This window comes from Harmonia axyridis, chromosome 1 (assembly GCF_914767665.1).
Source record: "Harmonia axyridis chromosome 1, icHarAxyr1.1, whole genome shotgun sequence".
Lineage (NCBI taxonomy): Eukaryota > Metazoa > Arthropoda > Insecta > Coleoptera > Coccinellidae > Harmonia > Harmonia axyridis.
The window spans coordinates 69,072,640-69,100,340 of record NC_059501.1 but is presented as its reverse complement, the minus strand read 5'-3'; the positions used below and the strand labels follow the sequence as shown (position 1 = coordinate 69,100,340).

General features: G+C 36.6%; 1 protein-coding gene across 1 annotated transcript in view; it reads left to right on the top strand.

The window, feature by feature from the left end:
• LOC123671031 (tyrosine kinase receptor Cad96Ca) overlaps window positions 1-27,701 on the top strand; it is an 81,992-nt gene that overhangs the window by 34,528 nt on the left and 19,763 nt on the right. Inside the window, exons 4-7 of the mRNA XM_045604670.1 lie at window positions 7,032-7,652; window positions 11,871-11,999; window positions 15,093-15,228; window positions 21,254-21,588. Of these exons, the coding sequence (XP_045460626.1) occupies window positions 7,032-7,652; window positions 11,871-11,999; window positions 15,093-15,228; window positions 21,254-21,588 (1,221 nt within the window). The remainder of the gene's footprint in view (window positions 1-7,031; window positions 7,653-11,870; window positions 12,000-15,092; window positions 15,229-21,253; window positions 21,589-27,701) is intronic.

Below are 27,701 nucleotides of genomic sequence, written 5' to 3'. Positions count from 1 at the left end.
GAGTTGTCATCACGAGATCCCTTCTAATTGGCGTGGTGTCTATTGAGAGGGATTGTAGAAGGGCACTGCTTTCTCGGCACCAGAACCCCCTTGCTCCGATGATGAAAGGTAGAACTCGGATGCTTCTGCCAGGATTCCTTGCTGCCACCACCTCCAACAGCTCTGGCTGATCATATGTCGCTCTCTTCAGATGATACGTTTCAGAGAGCGACCTAGGGGCTTCCTATGACACCCCCACATCTGCAACTATCACATCCGTACCCTTAGTGCAGACCATATCGGGCTTGTTGAGCCTGCCTCTATTGTCTCTGATGTGAGGCTCCTCGACAACCTCCCATCCCTTCTTTCGAGCTGCATCGACGATCCTCTTCACAACAAAATTGTGTCTGTTCATCCGCTTGGTATGGCCAAGTGGGCATTGCTGGAGCATATGGGAAAGGGACTCCACCTTACCGCAACCAGCTCTGCACATACTGGATTCACGGGGGCCATACGGCAGCCCTCTCGTGGGCAGCGATTTAGTTCTCAGCTTGATTGCTGAGATATAGTCCTTCCCTGACCAAACCATCGGCGGCGAATGAACGTAAAAATTTGAGGCACCGTCGTTTTCAGCTTGTCCTGTACCTCCTCCATAGAATGATCTCCCCAATATTTCAGCATTGTTCTTGTCGACCGCATGCTTGGTGTTGAGATGTGGCTTGATCATTTTCCTCACGCGGTCGGTCCAGGAAATATAAGATGTCATTACTCCATCAAAAAGTTCACAGGTTCGTCTCGTTTTCTCCACTCTAGCCATTATGATTATTGGGATCTTCCTGGAGAAGGAGAACACCCCAAATCCCCCAGATGTACGGGGGTATACAGACTTTCATCAATTATATTGGTCTTATCCGAGCCCACAGAAGGACTCAGGACCAACAGCTATTAACCTTGATGCTCTTTTCGCAAGATAATTGGCTTTTTCGTTTCCTTTAATACCACAATGCCCCGAAACCCATAGTAAAGTCACTTTATTGCCTCTGGCCAGTTATTTTATGGTATTACAACACTCCTATGTCAGTATAGACCCCTGGCTATATGATTCCAGGGACCTCAGCATGGCCTGGCTATTCGTAGTGATGTAGATACGCGCTTTTTTGAGGTTTCCTTTGAGATACACTTGAGCTCACGTATAGACAGCTAGTGTCTTGGTTTGCAAGATAGAGAGCTCATTTCCCAGAAATCTAGATATCCGTTTTAGGCCCATATAACCCAACACCTGCGCCTCTTTCTGATTATGATCAACCGATTTACCATATGGAGGACTTTTTATCCAAGTTCATTGCATTGAGACAGTCATCAATTCAGTTTCAAAGGGTACTCCAAAATCAAAGATAGTTGGCATCACATCTGAGGGTTTTGCAAAAAGGTTTGAATCTAAATGATTCAATATATATCCCCATATGTCCAATCCAGTTTCCTGGGCGGAGTCTCCCATTGCGCCCGATCGTAAACAGGATATCTTTGAAATAGCAGGAACTGAAAATCTCTAGTCCGGGAGCCAGGTGCAAATTTGGTTGATTATTTCCTCTCGAGAGATACTTGGTGAGATGAATCAGATAATAGTACTAAAAAGCCTCGTGAACGTCAGCTACGACTCGGTTGGGGGAAGAGCAGCGGCAGCCCCCCAAACACGAAGAAAAAAAAATACATTCAGTCATTTCCTCCTAACTGAAAATTTGTCAAATTGTAGCTAACCCAATATCTAGACGAAAAAATACAATCAGCTGGCTATAGCATGGTGGATTATACGTCAGCTGGTGCCTCAAACATGAAAAAAAAATTATATTTTCAATGACAGCTCTGACAGCGACTCTGATACTGAATCAGAGTGGAAGTAACTAAATATTATTGTGCAACATGAGGAGAAAGTCCTTTTCTCGCGAGTGTGGCACTCTCTGATTCATTATCAGAGTCGCTGTCAGAGCTGTCATCGAAAATATTTTTTTTTTTCATGTTTGAGGCACCAGCTGATGTATAATCCACCATGCTATAGCCAGCTGATTGTATTTTTTCGTCTAGATATTGGGTTAGCTGCAATTTGACAAATTTTCAGTTGGGAGGAAATGACTGAATTTATTTTTTTTTCTTCGTGTTAGGGGGGCTGCCGCCGCTCTCCCCCCAATCCGAGTCGCAGCTGACGTTCACGAGGCTTTTTATTACTATTACCTGATGCATTCTACTAATTACCGTTTGAGAGGAACTTGGTCATGTATATCTGTTACTGGCTCCCGGACTACTCCAATTCCCAGGGTAGGTTTGGATCACGAATACCCAGGATCGTCAAAATCCGACTAGGGTTTCCGTATATATGGCCATTCGAGATTTGGTTTTCCGCTTCATTTCAACAAGGTACATATTCCATGGAGATGATTTGTATTTTTATGTATAATTTGCTGCTTTGTCCAGAATTATGGAAAATTCAATAAGAATATCGAAAAAATTTGCCAATTTCCCTGTGACCACAAAAAAAAAATGGACTTGAGATTCTGAATGTTGATATGAAGTAATGATTTCAAGCTTTGTGAGAAGTTTCAAGCTTATTACATCATCGGAACCATAGAAAATTAAAAGATAATATTAGAATATTAAAAAAAGTAGCCAATATTTTCATGACTACAATTCTGCGGATATCTATAAAATTATAACTTCGTGCGCAGTTTTGTTGAGATATCATAATCAGAACTATAGCAGATTCAAACAGAATATCGAGATATAGAACCTAATAATTCAGTGACAACAGATCTAACCAGATTGAAAATTTGCATATACATATGCATCCTTGGGTACTGTGAATATATATATATTATCATATACAGTTCAAATGGCGCATGAATGAACGAGCTCCTAAAAAGTGCTTTCCTCATTTTGTTTCGCTTCAACTTGCGAATGTTTATCAACATAGCAACCTCCATCCTTACAAAACTCAATTGATACAGGAATAATAATTAGCTAATCAGAGACAACCCAATCAGTTTTCTCATTAGACATGTTATTGACGGATATATTCATTTCCGTGAAATCTAAAACTATTTATTAATAACTTAGGTAAATAGACTCAATCGTCTGTTCACATGATTGGATTACCAATCAGGACTAAGAGTGGGTGAAATGAGTGAATACAAATTCAGTCAGAAAGGTTAGACTGTTTTAAAACGTCATAACATCATTATTCACTGCTTCTGCTTCATCTTTTCATAGCATTTATGGAAATTAAGAGTAGACAATCGCATCTGTCATAAGGTGATTACAATCAGCAATGCACAGCGTTCTAGGAAAATTATCCATTTTGACAAGGTGTCCATTTGGGTGGTTGTCCTTGTCCTTTGCAGATCTGGAATGAAGCTAACGGTACTTGTTAGTAGGAGTGAACTCACAGAAATTGTCATGTAATAAGGAAGGGACGTTATGTTCTTTCAAAGTAATTTTTTTTTCTTTCTGCATCTTTATTATATATACGGAGGAGTATATGTATATTTGCGTGCCAGTGTCCTTATTCGATCATTGTGCACTGTCAGTTGTAACGTAACACGTCACTCATTGAGTTCTGGTCCTGGCGCACTGATGGACATCCAGTGCCATAAACATTTTTTCTTGGTAATTACAAGCTTCAAGCGATGTCAAAATTTTTGAAGATAGAAAGTCTGGATTGAAATATTGAAGGTTAAGTGATGCTGAAAAAAGGATGAAAAGGAGCTTCGTGTATTGACAATGCTCCTTGTTATAAATCGATGAAAACAATGGTCAAATTGAATCAATTGCTCTTCCAACTCCTCGCTTCCCGAACTTGTGATTATTGATTTTTACAGACCTCAAAAAAATGCTCAAGGAAAAAACTTTGCTCTAATGTAGTCAAACATAAATCTTTTTACAGAACGGGTATTGAAAAGTTAAAGGAGTTACAAAAAGTGAAAGTATTACCTGAAAGTGACGAATAGAGTTGAATTTAAAAAAAAAATGGGATTTTGATTTCATTTGTTAGGCGAATCTGTACAGTTGGTCGAAAAGTCTTGCTCTTTGCCCCAAATCCATTTGATTTGGCATCATGAAGCTATCCCGTTAGGATCTATGGTGTATCTTTTCAGCTGGTGATACTGTTTACTAGAAACAGAAACATGAAAGAACTACTCACGTTCATGAAATGAACAGATCATTCTGCGACCGAACACGTTGCTACCCCAATTCATAGCCCACTCCGAAAAAATTAAAGAATGTTTCTGCTTGGAAAAAAATACCTTCATACATTCCTTCGATATTCTTTTTTAATTTTCTATTGTTTTTTTTACATACAAGGTTCTTCTACGTCTAAACTTAAATTTCATCTTTATTCAACATACAGTTTCGAAAGTGATACGAACTCAAAATTACGAATGGCCATATTTACGAAATCCTTATAAAATTTTGCCCACAAAGGAACTTAACCACTGCATTTAAGATCTGAACAAGCACCAACTAAAATAAAATTAACTGAGATTAGAGTGCATCGATAACAGTTGCTCACGAGAGTTTTTCTCCAATTTATATAGAGAACTGAATTCAATAGCATATTCTACAAGTAGTTATGTGCTGTGATGATATAGGTTATGGTTTGAATCATTATTTGTGAAATATCAAACAAAAAAAAAACAAAAACGAAACGTTGCTGTCTTGGTATATGATGTTTTTCCACACTCGACTTGAAAAATGGATGTACTCACCTTGGCAACTACTCGAAAAGGTTATCAATGAATCTTTCTGAGATATTAATCCAAGTTCAACAATCCTCTCCCTAATTACTCTGCATACATAATCCCATAAGTGCTCAATTGGAATTACTTTCGGAATATTAGCAGGCCACTCCAAACTTCGAACATTGCGGGTATCAAGTTGAGTTCAATGGGGTCAAGCATTATCATCCATAAAGATGAAATCTTATCCAATTTCTTGAAGTGGAGGAAGAATTTCACCTCCTAGAATGTTCGACACAAAATTTCTCCCATTCAGACGTACGCGATTTGAATAATTTTTGTTCTTCTTCCATACATTATTCCTTTTATCTGAATGGATATGCCTTTGAAATTGCGAAATCGTACATTACATTACATAACACATGCTGTATTATTTGGAAAATATCGAAGAAACAGTCAGCCAATATTTCCATGACCATAATACTGATAGAGCTCAGATTCTGAATATTGCTGTGGATTAACTATTTCAAACTACTTGCGAAATTTTATGCTGATAACATCATCATTATGTGTATTCATTCGTTCAAAATGGTTTCAAATACATGTTGCTTGTTGAGTTGTGCACATTTTCAAATCGAATACCAAAAATATTTTTCATCTCAAAAATGATTACAAGCCAATACATAAAAATATATGAATTTTTCCTCGATAATTATAGCTTATATACATTGTAGTTATCGGACAGAAAAAGTGATGATGTGTATTCGTTATTTCAATGTGAAATATCGAACGCGCAACATGACCTTGATGTGAGAGGAGAAACATTAAATTGAACTGACAGGAGTAAAATTGATGAATCCACCTGATTGTGTGCTACACACATCGTCAAAGGTCTTGGCCCCCTTAGGTTACTCAAGAAATAAACAATCTATGTTCTGGAATCTGGAAATGCGATAACTGCAATATATTTGATAGGAAATCTTTGTTTGTTACTTTTTGCTTCATGCAGGATGAGACAAAATAGGAAAAATCTAAATTTATCAATTATTTATTTTCAATTCATTATAGTTATTCCACAATTGAATCCTAATTCAATAGTCCCTATTACCGCCTCTTCTTTCTATCCACTGCCCAAAACGCCTAGGAATCCCACGAATCAAGTCATTAATGACATTTTCAGGCTTATCATTCTATTTTTCTTGAAGAGCTAAACTCAATTCCTGATGAGCTGATGGTGGGTTTTGGGGATTGCATAATGTTCTCCCTTAATAATCCCATACGTAAAAAATTGGATTTATGTCTGGTGAATTTGCTGGCCAGTTAATTCTCTGGATATTGTTCTCTTAAAGAATGTGTTGAACCTTTCGTGTACGCTGTTGTGGATTATCATCCTGATAAATGAAATTATCTCCAAATTCGTTGCGCAGAGAAACAATGATTGGTTCAATGATGTTTTCTACGTAGATGACGCCAGTCTATGTTCAATAAAAATGGGGTACAGGGACCGAACATTATACCCCTCAGCACATTATTGATTCGCCTTGAAAGGGCACAACTTCCCAGGCGGAATTGAGTGGCTGTATTCTAGTCAACCTGGACCTCTTTCAACCCTTTCTCGTTGACTATCGCTTTGTAAACCGAATTGTGACTCGTCTTGCCCTTAAATTTGAAACTGGTTTAGAATACCCGTCTATAGGCCCTCGAAAAATGACTTTGAAGGACTGTTTTGGATACCGTTCGATTCCTTTGAGCAAAATGTGCGTCTTCCCTTCCAGATGTTACTCTGGTTCGACCAGACACTACTCTCCAGGCAACGCTGCCAGTTTCCAGGAAAAGTGTAACTATGCGCTCTACTGAAGTCAGTGGTTGCGATGCGCAATCTGCTGGTTCTGCAAAGCTTCTTGATGGAGGGGTATTATTGTTGCCCGGTCAAACTGAGAAATTGGATGTCATTTTAAACGAAATATCCTCAATATTAGAACTCTCGTTATTCGCGAAAAACTGATTAACTCGAATATACCTCTATTCTCCCAAACAAGAAACTTTTTTGCTGGTTTATCGTTTTCATTTGAATGATAAGATAGTGAAGATTTCACATCCAGAAAATTGTCATGTTACATGCAACAAGTTGAGAGTTCATAGAGGGGCCAAGACTTTTGACATTGTGTGTAATTCATAAATTAAATCACTGATTTCATAAACTGTAGATACTCAATAAAACAGTTCAAACTTATTGAAGGTGCTATCTGAAGAGCATCCATTAGATATTTGAATATCTGTAAGACATTTCTTCTTGATTTTAATTTTCTTCTGCTCTTTATCCAGGCTGGCGATGACATTCATCTATGGGTAACAGTATTCGATGGAACGCTAGAAGCCAAAACAGAAGTATACGTCAACATCTTAAGCTCATCAAATCCTTCCAGAAAACGACCCTTCAACTTCGGTAGTGGAGGCAATTCAAGAATCCCATCATTCCCCTCCTTACCTAATTTCCCTCCACGATTTCAAGGGTCCATCATCAACCCTCCTCCATCGATATCCAACAACCCTAGACCACTGCCCAAACATCCCTACTTCCAAGAAACGACTTACACTCAACCCAAGCCATCACTGAAAAGACCTGAAACTGCCACCAACGACAATACCAAGACCTATCTGAAGCCCATCATCACAACCACTAAGACTACCCTCAGCTCAACAACCACCACCAGCACCACCACTGAGCATCCAACGGTGATCAAGAAGAAAGTGGAACTGGATGGTGTTGAACTCACTAACAGCATCGAAGAAACCAAAGGGGCGGCTGTTAAATCTGTGCCAGATGTGAAAATAAACGTTTTTCCTGTATTGGCTGTCTGTGGAGTTTTCCTAGTTGTTGGATTCACAGCGGTGATTTTCCGTAGGCGACTGAATCTTGGAAAATCGGACGATAAGAGTGACATGGTAAGATTAATAACTGTTTCATTGTGAACTCATATTCTTTGTACTGACATGAAAGAATAATGGTTTCAGAATAGCGTTCCATCTGATATATGATGATCAGAGGGAAGCCACTCGAATGATTATTATTAATAACGCGTGAGTGGGTAATATCACGAGTGTATTAAAGAGTATTGAAAATTTCAAGGGGAATATAAACGAATACAAGTGAGTCTCCCCATTAACATAGGCTTCCGCCGTTTTTTCCGATATTCGAGGCTTTATTGCAAAAAAACTGTTAAAACATTTATGATTCAAATTATTATCCATCGCTGGCGACTACTTCCTCCCATCTTTCGGCTGTGTATGAATCCCTCCGTAAAAAAACTGGTCATCTTTTGAAGCGATCCACGAATCGATCAAATTTTTTATTCCTTCATAAAACCGGAAGTGTTGGACAGCCAGGCCTTGTGCCATCGATCGAAACAAGTGATCAACCGAGGGGCAACGTCTGGAGATTACGGCGGGTGAGTTAGAACTTCCCATTCAACGTTTTCAAGTATGTGTTGAACACTTTCGCAACATCAGGTCGAGCATTGTCATGTGAAGTAACTTTTGCATATCTCTCGTTGTATTGCAGCCGTTTGTTTTTCAATACTCGGCTCAAACGCATTGATCTCTTATGAAAACAAAAACTCTTGGCCTGCCTTTGGAAAGTTACACGCTCCCAAAATTTCCCAATTTAAAAATATGTATTGAAAAAATTTTTGAGTCTTGTGTTGTGTTCGTTAAAGTAATAATCTCCCAATTGAATATAGACTACAGCATTTTGTCTGAAAAGATCTTCTCTGAATTGAATCGTACAAATCTAGCAGGTATCTGCCAAATTTTGTTTGTAAAACTTCATTGGCAAGACATGCCTTCAAAATACCATTTTTTCAACACTAAAATGATTTTTTTGTTTACTTTGGAAGCATCTGACTTCCAAGTCCAATTGTCTGAGAGTTTTTATTCACATGAAAGACCTCCATCAAATTTCTATAAAGATTGACCCCCTGGATGAGTTTCATCACTCGCATACGTCAGAATTCATTACGAGTTGGAGATTTTCAAAAATACAAATATAATTATGGCAGTCCATTCAAAATTGAACTGATGACGACATTATCGGAAGCAATTATGCCACCGAAGCGAGTATCGAAAATAAGTAAAATCAACAAAATGATCGAATTATCAAAATTCTGTGAAACTGAACAGTTGATTAGACACAATTTGAATTTATACTTGACATTTCAGAGTTAGAGTAATAACTCGTCACTGAATCAGTGCCATAATTGCATTAGAACCAATTATTACAATTCCATTTGATTGGACGAAATCACTGTACTGATATTATCTTTCAACAGTTGAATTGTTTGACTGATAAATAGATAATGTCAACATTTGAATGCAATGTAAATACGGATATTCAATTCCTGAATTGTAAATTATAAACTTTGTTAGAATTGCGTTTTTTGATTTGATTTCTTAGTTATAAGCCTTTGAAACATTATGAGTTGGGTTTAGATGCTTTAGATAGAATCTTCAATTTCAGGATAAAATTGCCCCACTAAGTTGCCGAAAAATTTTTTTATGGCATAATGTTTCAATTTGAACATAGAGTTCGATAAGATATTCAACTAAATAAAAGTATGAAATTCAGTAATCAGCCATGCTAACTACATAGGCGTACAACTTTGCTTCCGTTGTTTTTTTCGAAACTGTAAAAAATGTTTATTCATTTTTGATACGAATACGTTGAAAAAACTGGTCATCTTTTGAAGCGATCCATGAATCGATCAAATACTTTAGTTCTTCATAAGACCGGAAGTGATAGTTAGCCAGGTCGTGTGCCATTGATCGAAATAAGGGATAGTCCGAGGGAGCAATGTCTGGAGAATACGGCGTTTGAAGTAGTACTTCCCATTTTAACGTTTCCAAGTATTATTATTATTTGAACTGGGGTCGTTTTGCTTCGGTAAGCCTTCCGGGAACTGCGACCATGCAGATCTTTTGTTCATTACCCTACTCATAGAAACCCAGGGAGGTCGTCAATGACGTTAATGAAATTGACAACCTCCCTAGGGGCCTTGGCCATAACCTCTCTGGTATCCAGGACCGGCTCGCCCATGTGAATGGTTCTTAGGCCCGCCAGCTCTGGACACTTGCATATCAAGTGTTCAGCCGTTTCTACTTCCGATCCACAGAGCCTGCAAATCTCGTCTGCTGACTTACCCATACGGGACAAATGATGTTTGTACCGACAGTGCCCCGTCAGCAGTCCCACCATCAACCGAGTATGTCTTGACCACTTTCACAACATGCATGACAAGTATTGTCATGCTGTAAATCACTTTGTCATGTCTCTCGTTTTATTGCGTTCGTTTGTCTTTCAATGCTCGGCTCAAACGCATTAATTGCGTTCGTTTACGGTCGCCTGTGATCATTTCAGTCCGTTTTAACAACCCATAATACACTACGCTGAGCTGGTCCCACCAAATAACATGACCTTGGAACCGTGAGTATTCGATTTGGCCGTCGGCGTGGAAGCATGGCCCGGATATCACTATGATTTTCAGTGCTTGGGTTTATCGTAATGAACCTATTTGTCGTCTCCAGTCTAAATACGATGCAGAAATCCTTTCCGTCTTTGCCTTGCAAGCAGCTGTTCACAAGCAAACAAACGCCGTCCTACATCTCTCGGCTTGAACTCGTACGACATCCAATCTCCGTTTTTCTGAATCATTCCCATGACTTTCAGACGTTTTGCCAATTCTTGTTGCGTTTAACAGGAGTCGTGATCAAGTAATGCCTCCAATTCTGCATCTTTGAAAACTTTCTCTCTTTCACCGCCATGCTGGTCTTCGACGTCAAAATGACCGTTTTTTAAGAAGCGTTGAAACCACGCTCGGTACATTCTTCCACTGATAGCGGCCTCACCATAGGCATTTGAGAGCATTCGATGAGCCTCAGCCGTAGATTTCTTGATATTGAAGCAGAAAATTAAAACTTCTCGCAAATTACCAGAATTTGGCTCGTAAGCTGACATGTTTAATCGAGAATTACTTTATAATTCAGACTTAGATCGACTAATATGTCAGTGACGTTATATTAACGAATACCTAAGCTTATTGTATGACATCTACGATTTATTTATTTTGACTACCATTTACCGCTATAGCCATCTTCTGCAAAACGGCGGAAGCAAAGTTTTATACCTAAGATTGAAATGAAACAGAAAGAAGTGCCATAATTTGATTTGAATCTTCAGTTTTTTACCGAAATAATGTTTGTGTTTAGGAAATATATGTATATATCTATACTACATGAGAAGATTTCAAAACCTGTCATCTAGCTTCTTCTTCGTGGACATTGCCATCTTAGTTCAAAGAAAAAAATCAATATTAGCTTTACTCCATTTATGATGCAGCTAGTTTTTTCATAACAACGAAGAGCTATAAATCTATCTATCTAAATAATAAACTTATCGATATATTCCTCTTCTGCCTTCCTTTTCATCGTAGTAAGTTTTCCAAGCAGAAGATATAAGTAATGGAAAGTTTCCCAATGGATTTATATCTATTCCACATATCGGACATCCATTCCTTAAAATTGTTACAGCAAACAGCATGAAGTCAATTAAGACACTAATTAATTGATATGTTCCATCATGATTTGGATGTGCTTCTACCACGTTTGTTTGGGAATTTCCTGAACGCTATCGCCCACATAAGAAGCAATCAATTATTCAGGCTATTCCCAATAGTCCTATAAAGAGTTTGAGCATCCAATATTGAATTTCGGGGTTCAAGTGGACCCCCTTACTTGCCCTAATCAATAGAAAGACTATAATTTGCTATGGAAACAGCGAAACCACAATACGGATCGAAAACTTGAGGATAACACTTCAGCAGGGGACTCTATCATCCCGAGTCAGATAAATTAAGAAGTTTTCGAATTAATTCTAACCGTAACAACAGCTCAATAACGAACTTCTGTTTTTCTTCGGAACATTTACCCATGTTGACGTATCTTGAGGTTCTGACTCGCATAGTTCCAGATATAATGATAACGAAGAACTGTGCAAGTGGTATCTATTAATTTAATCTTTTTGATTATAATGTAGAAAATGAGTCTGGCGTAGATTAGACTTTTAACTTATTATTTTATTCGGATTTAATTAGTTGACTCTCACATTTTCAGAGGAAAGATTCATCTGGGGGTACAATTGTCCTCCAAGATGATCCAGGACTGGCTATGCAGAATTGGAGAGGTCCTAGAGCCTTCAGCAATAGATACGAACCTTGGGAGAGGGATCCTAATCATAACCAGGTGAGAATAATTTCAAGAATTGTATTTTCACTGTACCTACAAAAGTGTAGAATAAGACAAAATATAACTTGAAGTCATCTAACCAATCAATCGCCATTGTAGACCAAAGGTTCAGAACACTAGCTGGAACACTAGGAAACAAATTTCGATATGAATTCTTGATATTTGTGAAGAATATTGAATGGATATGAACACATAATAGTGAGCATCGAAGTTGAATCTTTGATATCGTGTAAGCTGAATCACTGAATATATAATAAAATTTAAAAAAATAAATAAACCGTCATTGAACATACAACCTTCAACTTAAGAGAAGTGAAGAATTATTTTATTATGACATGGGATGGGCTCATCATTTGAGATGAACTGAACAAATGATGATGTGTGTTAACAACCCAACTTCTTTTATACACTCACTCTACTTTTTTTATGAAGCAGGGCCAGGGGACATCCTCATAGATGATCCAGCTTATAATAGGTCGAACAGTTCGAGATTCCGCGTTTGAAGAATACGACTTACCCACTAAAACTAACATGCCATTTGGAAGATACTAGTCTTACATCCAGTTGGAGGAACGTTCATTCACGCTGTTTAATGGTGGATTAAAACTTCGCAGTACTTAGCCCCTTGTCAAATTGGCTGAATTTTTGATATATTATATTCCAAGTCATTCCAAACAAAAAGTTCGTTGGTACAAGTTTTTGTATAGGTAGTTTTGACGTGAGAGTCCCCTGAAGACTATAATTTGTTCTCCATTGTTAAACAATACAAAAAGTTATCCTGGATAAGCATCACTATTCTGAGTAATCAAGATGTGAACAGTCATTAATATGATATACTATTATCAGCATTTTTTTTTGTGTTGTTTCATATACTCAATTATACAGTCTGTTCTAGTTGCTTACAATTTTGAGTTCGATTATTCGAAAATAGCTACAAATCTTGATAGTGATTTCCAATAAAAAAATGTTTATGAATCGTATTCTACCCACTGTATAATTGATCAAATGTAACAACACCAAAGAACGATCCTTTTGATAGTATCTCATATTATTAATGACTGTTCACATCTTGATTACTCAGATGATTATACAGGATATCCAAGTTTTGTATTGTTGAACAATAGAGAACAATTGGAAGATTCCAGGGGCCTCTAGCGTCAAAACTTGTGTCTACTGACCTTTTCATTTGGAATGACTTGGATTCTAAGATATCAAAAATTCAGACAAGTTGACAGGGGAACAGTCTCCTTAATAAATTGTGCGATATCCTCTGACATAATTTAGAGTTAAAAGTTGCAAAGTAGTTTGGAACAATAATCTCCTGGTTCAGACTTTTCCCAGTACATTGAAAATGTTTCCCGATGATTGTGGCAATAAGTTACCATAAAAATTAATATGCGTTTTAAGTTTGTTTGGGAATTCGAAACAACAGCCAGATTCACCGAAAGAGGTCGGCGTTCTTAAGTGTTTGAAGGAGGAGAAAGTGAAATCGAAGATGTAGCGGTGAAAGTAGACAGATAAATAAAACGATTAAATGACTGGACGTGAATGGAATGAAAGCTTTAATAGCTCACGAGAATATTCAAGGACAATACAAAAAATTCAGATTGGTATTCGAAGGATTAAATATTTTATATTAATTGAATTAGGAAAACGCTTTCGATTGGCCATTTCCTGCCGTTTTGTTAATGAACCTGTTTGAAAAGAAATACATTAGTATGAATGCATCCAATTGCTAGCATCGAGAAATTTTGATGATCGAAATTTTCAGGTTGATTATTTCAATCTCTGCTAGCAAATTTCCGTCCAAATTCTTTGTTTTGTGAATTTGTTGTTTTGATTTGATTTCAACATTGATTGATCCCTAGATTATCTGATCTTTTACCCAATTCCATGAACATAGCTTCAAAAATTGCAGGAGATGCTCTGGACCGCGTTTTGCTACCGAAGCAGTGTAATCACTTTTGGCATAAAAAAAATAATTCGTCTCCGATTTTAACGTTTCCGCTCGCAGAATACATTTCAAATCATCGTGAATAACCTTTGATTCGGATAATAAAAATATTCGGTGGCTACCAAGGTCTCCGGATTTAACACCGTTAGATTTTTTCAAAATTTCCTAAATCATTAATGTTCTTCTTTAAAACTGACCACTAAGGGTGTTGAATCTGGAGATCTTGATGGTAACCGAATATTTTGATTATCTGAAGTTCACAGATTATTATAGTTGGGCACTCGATTGATTTCTCGTGTCAATCTGAAATTCTTGATGATTTTTTAGTTTGGAAAGAAATCAAAATTTTCATAGGAAATTTTTTGGATCACATTAAAAAAACACAAAATGGTATTATTACTTATTATTATTACTAATTGCGATAAAAAAAGAAATGACTACACTAATGAATTCTATTGAAAAAAGTCAAAGTAAAGCTACAAAATTCATGCCTTACGGCATAAGTTGGCAGAAAATGGGCATACTTTATCGGAAAAAAAAAATTTCCATATGTGAGTCACAGCGGCAAGTAAGTTATTCACAGGAAAACTTGAAATATCTCGAAAAATAAATAGGCACCAAATTTCTGAAAGATTGCACAAAATGAGCACAATTTATTGAATAAAGAAAATTTTTCTACACGAGTTACAGCGATGGTGACCAACAGGAAAAACACTAAATATCTCGAAAAGTGAATAGGCACAAAATTCCTAACATACGGCACAAAATGAGCAGAAAACAATTTGATACCAAAATTCAAAGAGTGGATCACTAACTTGACGCTCCGATCTCCGAAAAGGCAAAATTCCTGCATTCGCACATGAAGGCATAAAGCACCCTGTATAACCGTGGAATTTTCTTAGAAGTTCAAACCAAAGGTAATGGTCGTGCTAGTTTCATTCGTATTCGTTACCCAATAATTACAGCATTGTTCTTCAAAACGCGAATTAACAATGAATGGATTGAGAAAGAGAATATTCCCAAGAAAATAGTAGGTGTGTTAAATAACTCAATATTAACCTCCGGCATATCTTTCCGTAATCGGAAATTCCCTCACCAACATAATTTCAAGCAATGCAATGTTTCATTTTTTGCAGACATCCAATCAGTTGAGTTCCCCGACCAATAAGCTAGACAGATGGGAGTTTCCCAGACACAGACTGAAATTCTTCAATATTTTAGGAGAAGGAGCATTTGGACAAGTATGGAAATGCGAAGCTATCGATTTGGATGGTAAATACACTATGGTTTTTTCGTTTTGTTCCTGTTTGTGAATTCTTAAAATCCGAATTAGAATCCCAGGTTCTTTCCAGAACTCTCCTCTTTCATTTTGAGTGTCTATTGATCCTGAAACTTAGGCTTGCTTCATACAATAGGATTGTTAACTTTAGATCCGACAAATACGATCAACAAACCAACCAGAAATAAGTCAATATATTCCTAATGGTCAATTAATTTTTGACATATGATTGGGGGAGATATCTCTCCTTTTTTTCCAAACTTCACAAAATCAGGTGAATTTATGAGAGGTCAAAATTCCGGTTGTTGATGATTTGAGCAAAATAGTCCTGAATGGGCTTCTGCCAAATATTTATATCGGTTTTATAGAAATTTAAGGATTCGAAATCAAAACCTTCTCGTGATGCAATGCAATGTTCTAAATAATTAGGAAAAGAAGAATTTGTCCAAACGTCAGAACAATGAAATTAGTGTTGTTAAAAATCTCAGTTTGGTAAGGTCAGAAATTTTGTTTCGGGTAAGGATATTCTCCTATTTTTAAAAGAAATGAGTACAATAGAACACGGCAGTGATGTTCTATGACTTGATACCAAGTATTAATTTAATTATTTCGAATATGATAATAGTATGTTCTTAAACAAGTTGCAGAACGGGCTCCTATTTTTACACGAATGCGTTAGCTTTGGAATTGCCTTCTCCAACGAGTATTAGACGATATTTTCTCTATTTCAGTCAAGTTTTGTGAAAAATTGTCGAAATTCAATGAAAAATTCAGATTATACATCCTAGTGACATTTGTATTGTATCTTGGCAGTTGGTGTGACTGTTACTAAAATTGACAGATTACGGAATATGAACTTGAATCGTACATTTCGAATTTTGAAATAATTTATAATTACGCATTGAAATCGATTTAACACTAACAGAATCAAGAGGAATCGCAAATACTGTTGCAAATCATTTCTCTTAATCCAAATTATATTTATAAACAATTGATGTGTGTTGAATTTGGATAAGATTGGAAGTCAATGCAGACAACTACAAAACGAAAAATATAACTGAAAATAATGCTATAATGAGTTCATTACAGCACTGTTTTTAGAACTGTAATGAACTCATTAAGATACTGAAATAGAGAGAAACATCATTCATTTCAAATAAAAAATTGAGAAAATCACTGAGAGGTAGTGAGGTGTAAGAACATTTTTTGTGTCCCATATAATCTAGATAGGGATTTCTGATGATGAGGTCCTTGAATTCGGCAAGAACATTTGATTATTTTAAAGTATACCTACTAGGTAACTAAATATGTCGTTATGTATTGAGCATTTTCTCCATATCGATATGAATTTTTCTCGTTCTTTGACCCGAAGCAGAACTAAATGAAATTCCCTGTTTACATCCAATTGAAAATTTTCATATCGATGGAATCAGATCTTTTAAAATTTGCAGGCAAACAAATTTTTAAATTACCTTATTTCCATCGTAGCATTCATGATCCTTTTTTTGGTGAAGCAGGAGGAATCCTCATGGACGAACTGTCTTATGGAAGGTCGAACAGTGTGAAAATTTTACCACCTTCTGACTAGCGTCTTTTCAAAAGTTTTCAAAACATAATCGTATAAAATTTCATCACAAGTTTTTCCAGTTGTTTCTTCGAAATCGTAAAAAATATGTAAAAATTTGATTTTTTTAACGCCCCTTATCTTGAATACAGATGGAGTTACAAAAATACCAATTCATTTTCAGTTTTATACCTATCCTAGAGAAGAGGTCACCTTTTTCGGAAACACCCTTTAAAAATAACCACTTCAAGCTTATCTACAACAAAACTTCGTGTTGATAGTTTACCATATACACAGAAAATTCGAGAAGAAAAAATTACCCAATATAAAAAAAATCGTATAGTGAATTATTCTCTTGAATATATGGTGAGGTTCATCTGTAGCAGTAACTCAAGAATTCTATCGGAAACTTCAGGCTGAATTCTCGATGGCTTGGAGCGGCCTACGAAGGAGAAAAAAAAACAGTAAATCAATCGGATTACTCTGAGAGATACTGTACTACGTGATTTGCTTCTCTCACAGAAAAAAAGAAACGAGATAATGAGAACTGTCGAAGAAATCTTATTAAGTTCCAAGATCGTGGTAGGAAGACGCCAAGTTTACGGTTCCAGTATAAAGCTTTTGAAGTCCCTTGAATCTGTAGCTACGATAGCGTCCATACAATTTCCGTAATGGATTTGAAAAACGACGTAATGATGTATCAGAAAATATTACTCCCTACCTGCAAAAAATGTCAACAAAAAAGATCTGAAGTTTTCTACAACGAAACGATCTTACATCATAAAGTTACAGGGTGGCAGGTGAAGAATGAGCCAAAGTATCATTGATTTGAACAAAACAAAAATTATCATATTTTTTTTCAGTTTGTTGTTGAACGGAGATACAGGGAGTCATCATCATATTTCATTCATAATCTTTTTGCCATGAGAAATTCCAACTCATCAACAATTTTTTCGTTTAGTCTAGAGTCTGCTATAATTGAATATGAATTTTCTGGTACCAATTTATACATTAAAATCTACTGGAAAACTATTGTTAGCTTGAAAATAGATATTAACCTGTACAGGGTGTCCCAAATCCGATGCTCACTGGCAGCATCTCGAGAACTATAAGAGAAAAAGTATTCAGGGACCCCTGATCTCTATTTTCGAAATATCAAGATATCAGAAGCAGATCATGGATATCTTTATAGGTTTTCGAGTTACAGGGTGTTTCTGAACAATGACTATTTCATAGATTTCGCTATATCTTGGTTTCTGTTCGAGATTTTCGAAAAATTGCGAAACGTTTCTTTTTGTGAATTTTTATGATTTTTTATTTGAACTTACAAGGATCTTTAGTTACGAAAATATTTTTAATTGATATGATTCAGACTTCTAACACGAAATTTTGTGAATAGACTGAAATTGTTATTCTATAATTACCGCAGAATCTCAACTAGGTTATATTTGTTGTCTCCGAAATATAATTTCGAATTCTGAAAAACATTGGAATTATATGATGTAAGTATGTGTACACTCAGTATGTCAACCCGTACTTGTTATTACAGATATTCTGGCCATTTGTATTACCCAATATGTTTTTTTATTTTCTATACTTAGTTCTCAAGATGTGCTGGTGTTGAAATTTTGCACGAAGCTTGATATTGTCATTCCATATCTGAAACCAAAATCTCAACACTTTCTCCGGTCAAGGGGAATATTGGGTAAATTTTTTTCGATATTAATAAGAATCTGCTTCGAACCCTTATTTTCCATCTAAATGCAATTTAATCTGATTGAATCTGTGGTTTTGCAATGATGGGGAAACAATATTTCGGACTTATTTACGCAGTCCTAGTCGGATTATTCCCAATAACGATCGTTTGGCGAGTCTTTCTCTCGAGCCTAATTACTGTGCGCCCTCTTATGAGGGATTTCGTCCCGAGATCGTTGGTGAACTCTTCAGTTGGGCAATCCAGCGATATTTGCCAAAGGCTCCTTTCCACTCTATCGTGGAGGGGTGACTCCGAGGGTGACTCTTATGAGGTGAGTTTTATGAATCCACCGGTGCCGCGCTAGAGTGTGATGTGAAGCCAGTATCGCCACCTTTTGGGAATGCAGAGTCATTACAGTCTTTATCGTGGTATTTGAGATCCCAGAAATGTTTCTAGTTACCAATGTTTCAGGTCTTTTCATCAGAGAATTATCGTTTCTACGGACAGACGGAGAAAATTGAATTTGAACTTGAATTCATCCTCAGTGAAAAATGAAAATGAACTCATGCAGTTTTCATGACAACACGCTGTCATGCAAAATTATCGGCAATTTTGATGCACTTGTGCAATTACTTACGAAAATTATCGTTTGAATATGTGAGATATAACAAGTTTGATATTGAAATCATTTAATTGATGTGATGATCCCAATTCTGCCGAAAAGATGAAAAAACCGATAGAATTGATCAAAATGAAGGATTTGACAGTTGATACTGGTTTTTATGCACTCGGATGGCTTGGTAAAAGATGGAACGTCAAACAATATTATCTATCAGAATGAGAATTCCAATATAAACAGATTTCTAGTCAAGCTCAAGCTACATGAGCTTGAGCTTGAGTCAAGTAGCTTGAATATCAAGCCAAGCAGTGAATCCCTAGTTTGTGACTGAAAAGCATATGGATCTTTCCAAAATTCATCACGCCATGAAAATTCTCTCTAGATGTTAATTTAAGATTTTCACCACTTGACCCACAGGTACACAACCCAAAAATTGATTGCACCAAGAAAATATATGTAGGATCCAGTTATTGTTCCCTGTAAATAATTGAGATGGTCAACGGGATGCTTGGAGACCTATTAGTTTTTCAAGTGTCGAAGGCATGACGGTTTCAATGAATTTACAGGGAACGAATTATTATTGTATATATAATGTAAAAAGGATGTGTAATTCTTCGTGGTGTCGAAGATGTGTCATGTCGGTTTTAAAACTTAAGAGATTTACTGGGGTTGGGAAAGTTCGAGAACAAGACGGTTGTACCAGATGTGTTACATTTGTGTATCAGGTACTAGTCCTTCGAGTATATTCGATTTCCAGGAATCCGCGAAGATCTTTGTGGGCGGTACGGCAAAATTCTTATTGGACTAGGGGATAGTACTTTCCCTAAGGGTGTGGTCAAACCGAAAGAAGGCAGGTCGATATTCGAGACAGGGTAAGTTCCAATCGGCAGAGAGACAGTTTAAATTAAGCCGAAGACGGGTAAAGTTCAACTTAATCCGAAGACGAGTCAAGTTCGGTCAACTCAAGACGTAAGACGAAAAGACGGTTCGCGGACTAAATTAAGACGAGTTAGAGACGAGACGACCGAAAACTTGAAGTACGACAAAGACGTGATAAACGAAGCTCGAGCTGAATGCTACCTTCACTTAGTCCAGCATCGTTCAAATAATAGTCAGTTCAAAATATCAAAATCATCTAATCTTGAAGACGTAGGAAGATACTGACAAGATACAAGTAAGAACGAAGAGATTTCCATTATTTCGGTATATAAAATATAGGCCTCTTCAGGAACAGTAATCTAATGCGATAATTTTGAAGAGTAACGTTTAACTGAATCGTTATAAAATTCTCATTATTGGTTCATTAAATATTGCTTTTGGCATATTACTTCATCTGGTGTTTATGAGTGAACTTGAATTTCAAAACTTATAACACTATAAAAGTCTTCTGTTGGATCGATGTTAATTCAAGACCATTTTTATGTGAATGTACATAAAATATACCCAAATATTCATTGCAACCAAAAATATTATTCTAAGTGTGTTTGATCGAAGGTAGATGAAATTGTCTATTATGTATAGTTAAAATTGGATAAAATCATCCTCGTTAAGTACGTCTGCAAATACTTGCAGTAATTACAAGGAGCTTTCCTCCAGAAACAAAAAAACAGTACCTATTATATCTTGAGCTAAAAGCTAACTGGTCTGTCTGTGGCCATTTATAAAAAGAATAGAATATTTTCTCACCTCGAAGCCATAGTATGATACTACTAACTATTGACAAGATGAATGGAAGAAGAAGAAGATTATTTCTACTCCATTATATAGAGTAGGTTCGGCAACAATTCAATGAATGCTAATGTGATAACTTTGAAAAATACTGTATCGATGAATAGTTATAAACTTTTTATTATATCATTAGGAACGCCATGAACTTTTTTTGGTCACCTGATAACACTAACTAAGACTAGCGCTCCTTATCAACTTTTAAACTTAACAAATAATCTCTTTTCCACCATCAATGCCACATTACCCGTAGCAGTTTATATTAATATGCATATTCCAGTTCAACAAAAACACTAATATCCGAATTTTCCTATCTCCAAACAGCTATAGCAGCCTCTATTCCCCCATTCCTCCATCACCTCTTATCTCAAAAACACACCTATTACCACGATTTCATTCTCAAACATTCCGCAGATAAAGAAAAGGTGTCCATAGTCGCCGTAAAGACACTCAAAGAAAACGCCAACGAGAAGGAAAGATCCGACCTTGCTTCCGAGCTCCAAGTGATGAAGATGCTGGAACCGCATCCCAACGTTATCAGACTGCTCGGATGCTGTACGGACAAAGAGCCCATTCTGCTCATTATGGAGTACGTCAGCAGGGGAAAGCTGCAGAGCTATCTGAGGAACTCCAGGGCGGAGAGATATTATAATAACATGCACGGTCAGAGTAAATCGTTGACTTCGAGGGATCTAACATCGTTTGTGTATCAGGTTGCGAAAGGAATGGATTATCTTTCTGGTAATGGGGTAAGTTCTTTGATTTTGTTATGTCGTTTCGTGGCAACTATATTCCTTGTTAGTTGGATTAACTACCTACTCGAGGAATGTTGGGCGGATACGGTTGACGTATCGAAGAAATTTTAGGTTGGTAACTCTTGTTCTCATCATTTCCTTTGTCTTGTAAATCTCCGCAGAGGTTCGAAGAATTTTTTTGGATGAGGAGAAAAACGTTTGATATTTTTATCGCTGTTGACTCACCACAAAATATCACTTTTTATGAAATTTCTTATTTCCTCGAGAAGTATGCTAAAGTTAGACATATAGCTCAAGAATATTTTATTTTGCAAAAGTTACATTTTTTATATTACAATTTTTAAATGTGCATTTCTTGAATGACATTTGACATTTTCTTGTGTTGAAATGTAGTTTTTGCTTCTATGGAGACAACACCTTTCGATGTACTTGGTAGCAAATCGGGTGTTACTGCAGGACTACCACAATATGTTCTTAAGACTTCATTAGCTATTTCTGTCTAGTCCATAACTTTCCTAAGCAACGCTTGTCTAATTGCCGCACAACAACCTACCATTTTAAAATTTCATGTTTCACATCGATAATTTTCTGACTTAATTATATTGTAATGAAATTATTTCCCCATATTTTTTTTATTTTTCCCATCATAGAAAAAATTAGTGCATTATTACACATTGGAAAAATATTAGATCTCACTTCTCGACCTCGACCTAAGATCTGATACTTTTCCCTTGTATAATAAATAACTATTCTAATCGACGAAAACGGTCCAGTTACCATCTAGAGCATTCTTTGAAAGAAAAATAGCCAATCATAATAAGCGCTTCGTGGAATATCGAGAGTATCCCAGTTTCTGGAAACTATCGGATTTGTTGAGACAAAAATTTCCAGTCAATCGATCATAATTGCTGTAATAGATATGAACTCATCAATGTTCATGCGGTCTGTACTCAGGAAATTGTTGGTTATGCTTAGTCAGTGGATTATTTTTGAAATCACGTTGGATTGTGTTTTTTTTTTAGAAATATTCGTAGTGCAATCACCATGAAAATGATCCCCGATTTTGGTCTCTTTCGACAAACCTTGTAATATAGGGTGAGGCCGAGCCGATTGACGAGTTTTGACAGGTCATTGCTCTGGATGTGGTGGGGGCAGGTAGGTACGGAAGCGGTCTTTGTGTTCCTTAGAGCTTAGAGTCAATAGTTTTTAGTCAGTACCATGATTTGGACTAGAGGGCATCGAGGCTCTGCTATTTGCAGGTTATACCAAAACAACCGTTTTGTGATCGCAAGCCAGCACGCATTTCGGCGCCATTTTGGCATTCCTGTCAACGTTTCAGTCCCCTCTGCAAGCACAATCAAAACTTGGGTTCATCAACTTGAAAAATAAAGTCTTCAAACATCTTGTACACACCGGGCAATACCGCTCGAGATATGCCGAAAAGCAATCGTCTACATAAGTGTGTCGCTCCTGACAGCCGTCACTTTTCTGATATGGTTTCCAAAACTATATTTCCTACTGCTTCGAATGAATAAAACTGTTTTTCTCTTACTCTTACCATTTTTTTGAATAGCCCTTTGAAACTCGTCAGTCGGCTCTGCCGCATACTGCATTTCCAGTATTTCCAATACTTTTATGCTGCTGATGACATTAGTTTCTGTTATAACTGAGAATTTAAAGGTGCCACTGAAATCAGGAGTCCTATTCTATACTATAGGTTTTTCATATACAGCCTGAAAATGACGGACAAAAGCGTTTGCAATGTCTATTGAGTTTGAATACAAGTTTCCATCATCTCTCATTTCAGCTGCTACTCCACCTTTTCCAGATTCATCACACGAAAACTGCCAAAACGAGGAATCAGAGTTCGAGTTATTCACAATGTTGTTTTGATATGCTTCATATTTATTTCTTGTTTTATGTTGCTCCTCATTTTCAGTTGTTGAAATAATCACACAAAGCCGGACCTACTGTTATGAATATGGTTTGAATAAAGTCAAATTTCTAATGAGTGGAGGATATTGCACGAGCTTGAAAAGTTAGAATACCGTAACTCCCCCACATCTACAACTTGGTTTTCTCAACTTTCAGTATTCACCTGTAAGATAAAACCAAGTTTCTTGTACGGAAAAATCATTTCCCTTCAAACAGCAATTACGCTGGAGTGGATCTCCATGTTGCATGTTGCGCAAGGCAGTGTATCCAATATGCTAATAAGGATGCGATCCCCTATAAAACTTTTTTTTAAATTTCACTTTCGTTTCGGGAAAGAATCCCGATATTCGGCTTTTCATCTGGACCCCTATATTATTCATTTTCGAACACAATACATGTCTATCGTCACGCAGGTCCTTGATCTTCGGCCCACGTGACTGGACTATGTATCATACGAGACAGTGTTATTCATGCGTTAGTAGCTGACTTGGGGGAGAAATCGCACAACGTTTCCCATGATAATGGGAGTTTCAGTTGGGCGGAACACTGGTATGGGAGAAGCCGGTCCAATTGTTTGGGAGGTAATCCATCGCTTTCAGGAGGCAATAGCTCTGGCCGGAGAAGGAAAGAGCCGGATGTTGAAGGCTCGATTTGATTAAATTTTAGTTGTCTGCGTGAGGATTCTTGGATTAGGTTCGAAAATATCTGCGGAGATTTATTTTCATGTCCTACACTTTCGACAGCTTATCTGGAGTATTAGTGGTGATAGAATTGTTGAATTTGTCTGACAGAAAACTACAAGGTGCTGCAAGTTTTCGAAAAAAACCCTTCCGGATTTCGCACAATCTCAATGTTTTTTTTTAATTCAAATTGACGAGTATCAACAACTAGGCCATTGACACATGGTATAATGTTCTATTCCTATAAGTATATAATAAGTAATAATGTTTACAAAATATGAGTATATACAAAAAAAGAAACATAGTACTACAGTTACATTGATCATATATGATTGTACAATTGGCATTCTATTGTTGCTTCAATTTGTGTTGCTGAGCTGAGGTTATACTTTATATTTTCTCTGAGTCATTATAATGTGGACAGCGAGATATAGGGTGTTTTTTTCGAGGTATATAACTTAGAGTTATATACTGTTCAAGATGGCAACCGATTTAAGAGCTGTCAAGTGATTTATTCTCAGTTTGGTTTGGCAATTCTTCATGAATAGACTCATGCCTGAACAACGCTTGCAAATAGTGCAATTTTATTTCGAAAATAATGGTTCTGTACGGAATACGTATCGCGCACTACGTCCATTAGCGATGAAGCGCACTTCTGGTTGAATGGCTACGTCAACAAACAAAACTGCCTCATCTGGAGTGAAGCTAATCCTCAAGTGTATGTCGAAACACCGTTACATCCAGAAAAACTGACTGTTTGGTGCGCTTTATGGGCTGGTGGAATCATTGGTCCGTACTTTGTCAAAAACGATGATGGCCAGAACGTTACAGTCAATGGTGATCGGTATAGAGCTATGATTACTAACTTTTTCATTCCTGTATTGAACAACCATGATGTCCAGGAGCTGTGGTTTCAACAAGACGGTGCAACATGTCACACAGCTCGTTCCACAACGCCACAACGATTTTTTGAAAGACACGTTTGGTGACCGCCTAATTTCACGTTTTGGACCTATGAATTGGCCTCCAAGATCCTGTGATTTAACACCGCTAGACTACTTTCTGTGGGGCTATGTAGAGTCATTGGTCTATGCGGATAAGCCACAAACCCTTGACCATTTGGAAGACAACATTCGCCGTGTTATTGCCGATATACGGCCACAAATTTTGGAAAAAGGCATCGAAAATTGGATGTCTACATTGGACTACATCCGAGCCAGCCGTGACGGTCATATGCCAGAAAAAATCATATTTAAAATGTATTGCCACAAGATTATCTTGCGAATTAATAAAATTCATGTCAATCAAATAATCCATCGTTGTTTCATTGCAATTCTATAGCTTCTATAGCACCTTCTATAGCTCTCTAGCTTTAGAAGGTGTTCTACAGTTAAACGAATTTCTGGACAGTAATCGCATATAGGATGTTCTTCTGATGACATCAAGTAGTTGGGTCGGGTGTGTGATATTTTTAATTTCCTTATTGCTATTTTGTCGTTTCCATTGAGACTGATTTTTATCGGGGAATCGATTTTAAGCTAGATTGCATGTAGCTAATTATTGCTGCTATTCCATTGGGTTAGCCAATCTTGAAGGGTTTTCAACTTAATTGTCGCATCTGAAAGTTTGTGCTGAGAAGATCAGAGGATGGTGCCAGTTTCATGGATTACTCTGCAGCTCCATTTCCCTACATAAGATGTTGTCCAAGTTATGGTCGCAGAGATGTCTTTGTTGATTTTGAGTATATAACATCGTTCCTATTTTTTTTGTATTAGTGGGTTATTAGAGTAAATATTGGATATCGACTTAATTGATGATAGTGAGTCTGTGAATATTGCTATATGTTGGCTTGGCGTCATGGATGTAAAGATAAACACGGAGTTGCATGCTCATTAATAGGCAAACTAACCAACTCCATATCCTTCAAACTTTCACCTACTTGCAGCATTCATACTGGTGAACTGTCAGCAATCTACAAGTCTCCCCGTTTTCAACTGTTTCTTATTCAGAGAAATAATATGAATTGTATACTTGGTAAATTGAAATTTTAACCATACTGACTTGAAGAGGTCGATAAGCGTTCTTGCCCCGGTAACGGGGCAAATATTGAACAGATCACATCCTCAGCAGATTTGACTATACTTTCGACCTGAATTTCATTGTTTAGTTTCATATTATCTCAAGAAAAAATTCAATAATAAGAGTGAGAAGCACGAAAACGAGATCAAAAAATATTTAATGCACGATTCGAAATATTTTAACGCGGTGATTGAGAATTTATACCACAGCCAATAGATCTTCGGGGCAATGGTCGCAGACAGTTCAAAAATAATCATGGGCTGGAAAGGTCAAGAGAGGAATTATTCTTCTTTCTTAGCCTTCCCCTATTCACTCCTGGACATAGGCCTTTTTTATGTTCCTCCATGTTGTTCTGTCATGCGCTATCTGAAACCAACTATTTTCTGCATCTTATTCGTGGTTTTCCCCATAGACGAATTAGGTTTTAATTTTTGTTGGCCTTATTAGTTTTGCAGTTCATGCTATCAGAGAGAAGTTTTTAAAATTTGATTTGCATTATTGTATGATCACGATCATTTTTCCTGTATCTATCAAACGAATTTGTTGGTATGTACTGATATGATTTCAATCAATAATTTTGGAAATTTGGGGTTGGGTTCTAGACACAAATTGTAAATTTGGGAATTCAAAATTTAGAACTATATTTCTTCATCAAAATATCAACCCTAACAAATCTAGCTAAATTTTTCACTTTTTAATTGAATTCCTATTGAGAATCATTCCAAATTATTTCTGAGGATATTGTATCTTGCTTTTATCGTTATCGATTCTTTTATTTTGCCCTTCTATCTTTCAGTTTCCCTGTACTCTTTTGAATTCTTCCTTCATGTCATGTCTTGGTTCATAAAAAGGGCCCATTAGTTTTTTCAATTTTTTCCATTTGTTCTTCTGTCTTCTTTGTTCTTCTATGCTATTGTATTGTTTTTCTATTTTCTTCTTTTTCTTTTAATTTCACCATGAATTGTAACAACATTTTGTTTGTCTTAATCTTAGTTCCTTTATTCATCTCCGTTTCTTCTGTTCTATTGCTGTATTTATTCAATTATCAACAAATAGCAGTACATTTTTGGTTTTTTGAATTGAAATTTTGTTAATTATTTCAGGAATATGCCTTTTGATTGATTGAAAAACATTCAACTGATTCATATGGAATTTCAATCAAATTGGAAAGAAAATCAATAATTTAGTAATTATCCAGCCCCTCGTTGGGCGCCAATTGATATAATTTCAATCAAAATTTTTGAAATTATTACTTGAAATAATCACCAATTGGTTTGCAATGAAACAAATTTCTGTCCAGGAGACCACTAGTGTGAATCACATGTTGAAAATAAAAAGTGAACCTGGGAATTATCAAAAAGAAAAAATCAGATGTATTTCATTCGAATTATAAATCTAACTGATCAATTTTAA